The sequence below is a fragment of the Haliotis cracherodii genome, unplaced genomic scaffold (assembly GCF_022045235.1).
Source record: "Haliotis cracherodii isolate W230 unplaced genomic scaffold, xgHalCrac1.p SCAF_24, whole genome shotgun sequence".
Taxonomy (NCBI): Eukaryota; Metazoa; Mollusca; class Gastropoda; order Lepetellida; family Haliotidae; genus Haliotis; species Haliotis cracherodii.
The window spans coordinates 5,100,617-5,112,303 of NW_027266280.1; the positions used below are offsets into that span (position 1 = coordinate 5,100,617).

An 11,687-nucleotide genomic window follows, 5' to 3' on the forward strand; every position below is an offset into this window, starting at 1 on the left:
TGGAGAAACCATGTCTCCTCGGGATTACCAGCGATTGTAACCCTGACATTCGGTGACATACTTCGGGGGCCTACGGTATGTCACCTCATGTCAGGGTTTCCCCTCGGTACGTCACCTCATGTCAGGGTTTCCCCTCGGTATGTCACCTCATGTCAGGGTTTCCCCTCGGTATGTCACCTCATGTCAGGGTTTCCCCTCGGTATGTCACCTCATGTCAGGGTTTACCCCCTCGGTATGTCACCTCGTGTCAGGGTTTCCCCTCAGTATGTCACCTCATGTCAGGGTTTCCCCTCGGTATGTCACCTCATGTCAGGGTTTACCCCCTCGGTATGTCACCTCGTGTCAGGGTTTCCCCTCAGTATGTCACCTCATGTCAGGGTTTCCCACCGGTATGTCACCTCATGTCAGGGTTTCCCCTCGGTAGGTCACCTCATGTCAGGGTTTCCCCTCGGTATGTCACCTCATGTCAGGGTTTCCCCTCGGTACGCCACCACATGTCAGTGTTTCCCCTCGGTATGTCACCTCATGTCAGGGTTTACCCCCTCGGTATGTCACCTCATGTCAGGGTTTCCCCTCGGTATGTCACCTCATGTCAAGTGTTTACAATCGCTGGTAATCCCTCGTAGAAATGGTTTCTCCTATAGTTCCACCCCAGATCTTCAGAGACAGTTATCTCCCGTACTGACAACAGTTTTAGTCATCAACTGAACCTGGATAGCTGTGAGACGATGTCGGTGATATCCCAATTGTCACTTTAGTTGTAATACTTGTAATACTATTATTTTCTGACTAGATTATACACACTGTGCTGGTTCTATAGTTTACCGGAAATTGGAGGTATTTGTAATATTGGTGTGTAACTTGCCACACCCACAAGGGCCTTGACTGAGTAAATGAGTGAGTGTCCCAAATGACTTGGGCCTCATCCCTTTCAAGAACTCGAACAGAGCATAATTACATTTGATGTAATATGGCCGTAAGTCTCAGATGCCAACCACGGACAGTTATGAAGAAGGATTATTTGTGAATATCTTTATAAAAAAATCATATTTACACCCCAACCATAAAAATATATAGCAGTGATGTCATTATAGCAGTAATGACACCTTGTGCATGGCAATCTTCCATGCACAACACACCAGACCCAGACAAATCTTGTTTTTATCTTCTGGACAGACATTCTTGTTGACCAGATCAACATAGGTGCACACCAGCTCCTTTACCATTGGCAGCTGAAAGGAAAAAAAAAATTGTTCCTACTACTGACCTTGTGTCGTTTATATTTCATTATTACAGACATCAATGACACTGTATTTTCTTTAAAAAAATGATTACTATGATAATAACGGCAATGTACTTTCTCACAAAACAGTACTATGACAGTAACGACTGTATTTTCTCACAAAACATGATTTCTGAAAAAAAAGTCATAGCAGATCGCCTTTAAAATGACATGAAGTGAGCCTTGTTGGCATTAGCTTCATCAGAAATATTACATCAGTTTGTTTCCTGTGAATAATAACCACACATTTGCCATATCTTGAGGTTCTTCAGGAACCAAGAGAATTTCTATAAATACTTAAAATGTCAACACCAGAAAATAACCAGAAATCCAATTACACGAGAGCACATTTACTGATTTTGTTGAAACTATAAAGGATATGTTCATTTTGAATTACGTCTGTTGAGTACAAGTACCGAGATTCTTCAGCTGATAAGTGAAGAAGAAATGTTTGAGAAATATGCAACAAAGTTGGGGGTAGTTTAATGTAAGCACTGTACAAAGATATTAGTTTCTGTCAAGCTACTTGTATTCATGTGAATTATAACAAAACAGGTGAGGTGAAATGGGTTTTAATGATGCTTTCAAGAATATTGAAAAATATAGAGGAAGTTTTTTAACATGGATACCCCTCTCAGACATAATTTACTGACCCCGAGCTGACCCATTCTCGTTTTATCCTATTAATGCTGAGGATAACAACAAGTACAATCTCTTTACCGTATATGTCCGCAGATAAGCCGAAATTTGAGGACCAGAAAAAAGATTCTGTATAAAGGGGTCGGTACATATTTTTGTATGATGAAGACAGGGAACGAACCACTGACCTCCCGCTCTCTCTACTAGACCAGGGACCAGTATCATAAGAAAACAAATCCGATTGGCGAGAATTCAGTTAGTTTGTTGGTTAACACCACACTCAACAACCATGAGACATACACAGGACCTACCCAACATGCTGCTGAGGAAGGAGGCGTAAGTTGCCGAGCCAGTCACATGACCTGCTGTAGCAGGGTTACTCCGTACAGTCTTACAGTGGAAGGCGGACCCTGCTGCCATATCCCCCGGGCCCCACACCTCCACCTCCACGATGTGCCAGTCTCTCAGCCTGCAACCAATCACAGAGTGAGTGAGTCAGACAGACAGACCCTGCTGCCATATCCCCCGGGCCCCACACCTCCACCTCCACGATGTGCCAGTCTCTCAGCCTGCAACCAATCACAGAGTGAGTAAGTCAGACAGACAGACCCTGCTGCCATATCCCCCAGGCCCCACACCTCCACCTGCAACCAATCACAGAGTGAGTGAATCAGACAGACCCTGCTGCCATATCCCCCTGGCCCCACACCTCCACCCCCACGATGTGCCAGTCTCTCAGCCTGCAACCAATCACAGAGTGAGTAAGTCAGTGAGTCAGCCAGTGAGTCAGTGACAGGGTGAGTCAGTGAGTCAGTGACAGAGGAAGTCAGTCAGTGAGTCAGTCAGTCTGTGACAGAGTAAGTGAGTGAATCAGTGAGTCAGTCAATGAGTCAGTGAGCGAGTGAGCAAGACAGTGAATCGGTAAGTCATTAAGTAAGTCAGTGAGTGAGTCAGTTGGTCTGTGACAGAGTAAGTCAGTCACTGGGTCATTGAGTCATTGAGTCAGTCACTGAGTCAGTCAGTCAGTCATTGAGTCAGTCATTGAGTCAGTCAGTCAGTCATTGAGTCAGTCAGTCATTGAGTCAGTCAGTCATTGAGTCAGTCAGTCAGTCAGTCAGTCAGTCAGTCAGTGGATACAGTTTAATTGCAGTTTCAGCAGCCAGTAAGCAACAGAGTCAGGCAAGACACAGACAGTACAAAGATGGGTATGACCTGCAATCAGTCCCAGAAACAGACCAAACAAACCAAATTAGTCCCGGTGTTCTCAGGGACCAAAGTCTGCAGCAAATCTGCATAAATCGGAACAAAACATTCCCACTTGATGTCAAAATAATAACATGAAATATAGGAACAATAAAGAGAAGGCTTTGATTGTCAGCTGTTCATCACTGCATTGTTGGCAATGCTAAAATCATTCTGAATTTAAGAGAAAAGGAACATAAAACAAGACACCTGGTGGTAAAGAGAAACAGGACCAGAAGAACCATCATTTTAAAGGGGTACGTTTTACACTCTTTACAAGCAAAGACATTTTTTCATGAAAAAATCACTTCAGACATGTAGTGCAAGGAAGCGATGTCAATTTTTTTATTTAGTCTGAAGCAGTCCCCCCGAATCAGAATGAGTCAGAGGGACAGATGACACACAATCCTGTACCCATCTAGATTGATAATACAAGCTCTCAGCTCACTCTGGATCTGCCACGATGCTACCCTGTACTTTGTCGAAGCCAAGGTTGTGAGCCGCTAGCGCCGCTGCTGCCATGGTGTTGACGTTGTTGGGGGCCAGGGGACACAACTCCCTCACCGGTCCTGTCAACGAGGAGAATCAGTGGTCCACTTCATGTGTATGTGCAGCACAAAACAACTTGTGACCTTATCATACGAGTATATCTTTGATGATGCAACCATCTATGTACTCAAAGGTACAGATAAGCAGCGTATTTGCATAAAATACCCCATCTCCCCCACCCTGAATTTTAAAAAATATATATTCAAAATCCAATTACTTTCAATTAACTTGCGTACAGAACAAATGCATTAAATGAAAAAGTCTCATGTAGAAAAACAGCTCGCATAAATACCCAATGAAGCTTTTTCAGCATGCGTACAAGGGAGCTAATTTCCGAAACACAATTACGAGCTTATTTACTTTCTGGGTCAAGCGTATTTATTTAGAAGTTATATACATCTAAAACATAATTTCATTTTTTTTATCTTAAAACGTTCAATAATTTTGGGTAGAACACAACAGAATGATGCATAGATGAGTGAAAAAATATTGGTTACCAAATGAAAAATGTAATAACCCAATTAAAATAGAAACCCTAGAGTAAAAACTCAATTGCTCCAACAGTTATCTGGAGCTCTGGTACTCATCGGGTGGGACTCATCTGGAGGGGACAGAATTTGGGCCGCAATCACTAAGCACAATGGCGGATGAACAAATCTCTACCAGTCTGGTTTCAAACACTATAGACCGCTCGGAGAGTGGAAGGTTGAGGGTTTGATCCCCGTCCGCTTCATACCAAAAGATGTTAAATGATAGTACTTGTTGCTACCCTGTCTGGCGCTCAGCATACAAGGGATAAAACAAGGACTGGTCTGCTTGGAGTCAATATACTGTGTATGAGTGGGGTATTCATGTTAAACTGCGGCATGGTATCTCAGTCGGCTATCAACATAAATTGGCACCTGTCCGGACTAGTACAAGCAGCCACACACACACACGTGAACGCTGGTCGCCATATAAGTGCAATGCAGTGAGAGTGAGTGAGTGAGTATGGTTTTATGTCGCTTTTACCAATATTCCAGCAATATCATATCATTGTACCCATGTCAGGAATCGAACCGGAGTCTCCGGCATGACGGGTGAACACTTTAACCACTAGGCTACCCGACCCAAGGAAAATACTGCGGGACAGTGGGCAGCTCTGTGTAGTGACAAATCAATATCAAAATCGTTTATCATCAGCAATACAGAGATATGGTAACAACAGCTACACTGTTAGCCCGTTCAGCCGCAAAAGTATTGTCAACTAATGGCCCATTCAGGGAATGCTTGATGAGACGTCGGAAGCTTTTAGAACCTTAATGAACTGATGTTTTCTTAATTGCCAAATAGGAATGTGTGACTCATATGTGTGACTTCTGTCAATCTCATTAAAATCAGACCTTAGTTCTTGCTACTGCTAAACAAAGATCTGAAGACATCCCATTAGGGGTCACGCAGAACAACCTTTCATCCGACCAATCAGTGCATTGCTTACCAGATTATGAAAGTGACAGTCGGAATGTGATTTTTAGTCATGCAATCTCGAAAACTTTAACATGGTGTTTACCAAACGATAGTTACGGGTTTAACGACTGAATCCGTACAATCTAGGCCATCAATTAGCCATCCAAGAATGTTTTTTTGTTCAGGTTTCAAATTTGTAATCAAGAATTTGTCAAAATATGTTTCGAAGCGTAGTCGCCAATTTGAAATTTGTGCCGTAAAGCAAGAGAAAGCTGCCTTCTGATTAGTCATTCCATTGGTCGGTCAAAGTTCGCGCAAGGTCGGCCTGACGTGACCCGTAATGGGATGTCCTCAGATCTTTGTTTAGCGGAAGCCCGAACAAAGATCTAATTTTAATGACATTGGACTTCTGTGGGTGACAACTTGGAACCTGTTTCATATCAACTCACCATCATACAGAACTGTCCTTGTATCTTTCACCTGGTCATTCTTGACCTTCAGGTGACCGTTGAGTTTGAAGCTGGATGGGTGCTTGGTCATTGTGACTTTTAAGGCCTAGAAAATGATAACGAAATAAATGAACAGATACAGGGATAATACATTCTGAATACTGGCAAAACAATCAAATCGAATTGTTCTCTACAATTGAGTGAGTGAGTGATTGAGTTGGATTTAACGCCGCTTTTAACAGTATTCCAGTTATATCACGGCGTGTCAGCTTAATGTGGGAGGAAAGCCCGAAGTGATGCAGGTCTCAGACGTTTACCAGTTCGGTGAAACCCACGAGCACGGGTATGGTGCTGACAAACCTAGAAACATAATTGGGGCTAACCGGGATTCGAACACACAACCATAGGTTTCTGGCTTATCCAGGGGACGCAACTCTGCATAGCCTTAGACGACTGGGCCACCCGTGCCCCCACTCTACAATACAGGAACCATGGAGTAGAATCTAAGAGTTTCACAACAACATTACCAAAGGGGCAGTGATACAGGTGCAGTTTGTCAGTGGTTTTGTCAGCATATGCTTTTCTTTATGCCGATTAGGAACACGTACACCTTAACAGATAACAACTTCTGGTTTATTGCATTAGCGACGTTCTGTTGTAGATACTTCCACCGTTCTCTAGTTTCTTATTTACTCAACATCTTCTGGAATGTCTGTCAAAATGTTATTGCTGATTCACCAGTTCATGCCATTTTCCACAGCAAAATGATTTCAAAACAAATAAATTACATCACACTTGTTCTTGACGTCACAGACATGACACTAAACACTAAACACTAAACTGACACAGTAGCTGTCTCAACTTGTTATCAGGAAACTGTACATTTTGTTTCTTCAATAACCTACTTGTCACTCAGACTTAAGGTGAGGTGAAATGGGGTTTAACGTTGCGTCCAAGATTATTGCACTTATATAGCGACGTGCATGCACGTGTATGTGGCTGCTTGTACTAGTCCAGACTGATGACGATTTATAGTGCTAGCACACTGAGATACCATGCTGCAGTTTAACATGTATACCCCACTCAGACACAGAATACTGACTCCGAGCCGACCAGTCCTTGTTTTAGCCCCTTAATGCCGAGCGCCAGACAGGGTAACAACAAGTACCATCTTTTAATGTATTTTGGTATGACGCAGCTGGGGATCGAACCCCGGACCTTCCGCTCTCCGGGCGGACGCTCTACCACTAGACCACTGAGGCGGTCTACTCAGACTTAAGAATTATCTGTCCCTAATACATTAATGTTGGAAACCCATCACCAAGGTTCATGACAATGCATGCTGTTGCATGTAGACATGTATGTAGTCTGAGAATACCTGTAATGTTGCCCGGTCAGCCATATTCTTGATATCATCGCCTCCCCAGAATGCACCACTAGGTATGTAGAGACCGTGGTTTGTAGCAGCACTGCGCAACCCTGCCTCCAGATCGGCATCCGCCAGGGCTGTGGGTGAACCTATCTACAACACAGGAGGTCCTCCATAACTCACGGGTGCTTTGGTTTTGCACGATGTCAACAAACTACTTGAGTGTAATGGTCACAAAAATGAACTGTCTACTTAAGAAAATAGCTTAAAAAAGGATGTATGCTCCAAGATGAAATGCTTGCTTCCAAACATAGAGGCAATGTGGTAAATATACGGAAAATCTCACTCAAATGTCTTTTGATATTAAATATATCTACACAAGTCGATAAAAGTTTAAACCTCTAAGGCTTGCTGAGGGGTTTTAAACTTTTATCAATGTGTGTATATAGATTTAATATGGAGGCCATCACCTTTCCAGCTGATAGGACAGTCTTAGCCTTCTTTAGTGGTGGTGATGTCAAATGTTTCCACTGTTTCCATAGGCACAAATCATGGCAAAAACCTTTCTGGGCCAGCTTCAAACAGAGCTAGTTGGATTATCATTGATAAAAGTGGAATTAATCCTCAGCGAGGCTTGGAGTTTTCCATTTTTATCAACTTGTGTTCATATATTTATATGCAAAGACACTCAGGTGAAATTCTATATTTTTCTGCATCAAAAGATTTCTCTATTACGAAATTCCTTCTATGCAAGACTCAAAACTTCATCATGTTTGTTTGTTTGTCTGTTGTTTAACACAACAATCAGAAATATACCAGCCATATGACAGTGGTCTGTAAATATTCAAGTCTAGACCAGACAATCCAGTGACTGACATCATGAGCATCGACCCACACAATTGGGATACGATGACATGCATCAAACCAAGTCAGCGAGCCTGACCACTGGATCCCGTTAGTCGCCCCTTACGACAAGCATAGCTGCCTGAACTCATTAATAAATCACCCCACATGCTACATTCTACATCAATCAGATGCTGAGTTTGCACTGCAAATTACCTGCCACAGTATTCTTTCCTAAAAACACGAAGGATCTAGTTTACTGCCTCGCCTGTTGTGTTCAAAAAGAAGGGAGTAACAGCATCCAAGGCAGTAAACAAAACACCCTTTGAAGAGGATGTCGGACAGTTAAAGTGAAGCAGAACATAACTACCATTTTGCTGCTATTCCAAGCCATACTTTACCATGTAGTCAGCCTTCTGCAGGATGTCCGGGCCATATTGTTGTGTGATGCTTGGATGGGCCACCTCTACTACCAAGTCTGCACGGCTGTCCCCATGGATCAAAATGAAGAACAAAAGTCAAGGGTCTGTGTCGTAAACCTGATATTAAAACTAAAGATTTAAGGCATGCCATGATTTACACCGACAATGTAATGTATCGCATGAATCATGATACAGAGGCTGTAAATCAATGTATTGCATCGTGGCCTTGTATTGGGATACAATACCGTATCATCGTATTGTTACACTGGCATCCTTGATGCATGTACACAGAGAATCTCAGCTTTATATCCAGAATGAAATATACATCAGGGATTTATCTACAACTGCTCCCATGCTGATACTCGGTCAGCAGCGAATGTCAGTAAACAGAGTCCAAAACAGGAATAATAAAGGCCCAAATCATGTACAAATCAAATATACAAATACAATGTTATAACGCAACCTGTGAGTGAGTGAGTGTGTGTGTGCGTGTGTGAGTGAGTGGGTGTGTGGGTGTGTGTGAGTGAGTGAGTGAGTGAGTGAGGGTGGGTGGGGAGGGAGGGTGGTTGAGGGAGCATGCGTGCAATATTCCAGCAATTTCACTGCAGGAGACACCAGAAATGGGCTTCAGACATTGTTACCATTTGGGGAATTGAAAGAGAACTCTTTAATCACTAAGCTAACAAGGCAAACAATAACTCTGAAAAAAGGACAAGAAAAAATCCCAATAACCCGGTATGCACAAAAATATTTGGTGGAGTCACTCATGAAAACATTAATTTGTCATGTTGAACAAGTCTCTCCACTGACCAAAGTCACAATACACATTTAGCAAGACCCTCAAGTATCCAGACACTGCATATTCTGCAGCACTAACAGTAAATCCTTACAGCTTGATGGATACAAAAAGTCGTACAGAAACATGCACACTCACTATTTTTCAAAATCAGACACATCTTCGAGAATCTGCTCTGGTCTGATCTGATCCAACTCTTTCAGGGCTGAAACAGTTCTGTTCCACACAAACGCCAATTCCACATCACTTCTGGAGTTGATCTGTTGCACCAGATATTGCCCTGGAATCACAACTACATAATGATATTATCATTACAACTACATATAGTTCTCATGGTACAGTCATGCCTCGCTTATACGGACTTCAGATATCCTGAAACCTTGGTTCCAAGACGATTTTCATTCAAAACGAAATAATTACTAGATATCTATATAAATTTACCGGTATAAGTATACGGAAATTCAGTTTCCGGAACCGGATGGTCATTTTCATACACAAAACACTGAAATGCACACAAAATTGTCTCACTTACCCGGAGACACTTCCTCTGGTGGTAATCCTTTGATTCATCAGAAGTCAATTAACCAAGTGACACTGAGTTACGTTTGAGACGAGCTTGTTTATTGTACATGTATTCCCATTCGATAAATATGGCGTCTGTGGAGGTCAGAGGTCAAAGTTGCACCAACACCAGAAGATGGAAGATGTATTATATCTTTTGTTGTGTGACATGACAAGTCGTAATGTGCCCGTTAAAGCTGGTTTCAGTTATACTGAAATTTGTTTATACGGACGAATTGTGAAATGACGCAAGTGTCTGTATAAACGAGGCACGACTGTATCATTGTTACAACTACAATTCGTTCAAATGATATTACAAAATGTAACAACTACAGACCAACTCCTTGGTAGACTCTAGTGGTAGACTCTAGTGGTAGAGCATTTGCCCGGAGAGCGGAAGGTCCGGGGTTTGATCCCCGGCAACGTCATATCAAAAGATGTTAAAAGATGGTACTTGTTGTAACCCTGTCTGACGCTCGGCATCAAGGGGCTAAAACAAGGACTGGCGGGCTCGGACTCAGTTTACCGTGTCTTAGTGGGGTATTCATGTTAAACTGCAGCAATAATGTTGGATACGACGATAAACCCCATTTCACTTCACAATAAGTGACTCGGTGTCAGCATACCCTGACATCAGGTGACAGTGCTCATGATATCAACCACCGGTTTGTCTGGTTCAGACTTGATTATTAGCTTTAGCTGGAACATTCTGACTGTGGTGTCAAATAATAAGCAAACAAAAACAAGTAACAAACTTGTTTATTAAACAAAAAATACCCGTCCATAATAGTTTTTGCCTTTGTTTGTTGTTTAAAGCCGCACTCAGCAATATTCCAGTTATATGACGGCGGTCTGTAAATAAGAGTCTGGACCAGACAATCCAGTGATTGACATCATGAGCCTCATTCCTCAGAATTATGATATGATGACATGCACCAACCAAGTCATCGAGTCTGACCACCCAATCCTGTTAGTCACCTCTTTCGATAAGCATAGTCGCCTCTCACGACAAGCATGAGTTGCTGAAGACCTATTCTCTACCGGGATCTTCATGGGTCACCTGCCCATAAATAATAATGTAAAATATGGTTATTACAGTCCCATTCACACATATCAAAGATATATGGTCGAGCTGCTACCTGCAAATTGGACAGGAAGGATAACCAGCTAAAGTTATAGCTTTGAATGACATTGCAATTGGTTTTGAAATTTCATTAAAGCTATAAGCTGTACATTCCATCTTTTTATTCAAACTTGATAATCATAAACATTTAAGTTGTTTGATTGGTCATTTTACAATGAACAACTGACATAGTATTTTTCTAATCCGATTACATTTTCAGAAACCATATGGTGGCATTTTGGCATGGGGCAGTTTTAAGAAGATCCCATATTTGTCTCCCACGAAATATAATCCCATATATCTTAATGAGAGATTTTAAAAAAAGTTCAGAGAGAATATCTCAAATTCTTAAACAAAAGTGAACCCTACTTGTCAATTAAATGGTTTGTTTGTTTCTTTACTCATCTATGAAAATTGATAAATGTAACAATTATGTGATAAACTATCGAATGACAGACCAAACAGGCAGTCAAAGGGAGGTAATTAAAATGTGTTACTACATAATTACCTCCCTTAGACCATCTTTGCAAGTGACAAAGTTTTACGGCTTTCATTACACTGTGTAAATAGTTGGTGAATGTAATAATGACATTATTAAAGATTACCGTGTGATGTTATCTCGTGGGCATATGTTATGGAATGGAGAAACCATTCTGTAACTACGCCTCTCTAATGTTTTTTTTCAAACACATTTCGTCTCGACAAGCTGATCTAATTTGGATTGGTGGCTTAATATTTGCTGACAGCTCTCTATCTTCGGTTCAGTCTTTAATGCATATTTAAGCTCTACAATACATACCTAGATGACCATAACCGATTATTCCAACACGTCTGACCATGGCGCTATTATGAAGATCGCGATAAGGTGGCACAAACGTGCCGGAAATCAAAAACGTGCTTGTAATACTAGCATATTACAAAAGACGAATCGGAGAAAAACAACCTTAATTTGTGTACAACTCCGGG

General features: G+C 41.8%; 1 protein-coding gene across 2 annotated transcripts; it reads right to left on the reverse strand.

The window, feature by feature from the left end:
- Positions 1 to 545: 545 nt before the first annotated feature.
- Positions 546 to 11,587, reverse strand: LOC139472437 (aspartate dehydrogenase domain-containing protein-like). Of its 2 annotated transcripts, XM_071254916.1 has the most exons (8): positions 11,521 to 11,587; positions 9,176 to 9,317; positions 8,221 to 8,305; positions 6,986 to 7,129; positions 5,608 to 5,713; positions 3,612 to 3,732; positions 2,233 to 2,390; positions 546 to 1,232 (listed from the first exon to the last, which is right to left on the reverse strand). In XM_071254916.1, the coding sequence occupies exons 1-8, from the start codon at positions 11,558 to 11,560 to the stop codon at positions 1,195 to 1,197; spliced, it is 834 nt and encodes a 277-aa protein (XP_071111017.1). In that variant the 5' UTR covers positions 11,561 to 11,587; the 3' UTR covers positions 546 to 1,194. The 2 variants fall into 2 exon arrangements, with proteins under 2 accessions (XP_071111017.1, XP_071111016.1); XM_071254915.1 differs by lacking the exon at positions 546 to 1,232 and having other exon boundaries at positions 2,253 to 2,490.
- Between the last annotated feature and the right edge of the window lie 100 nt (positions 11,588 to 11,687).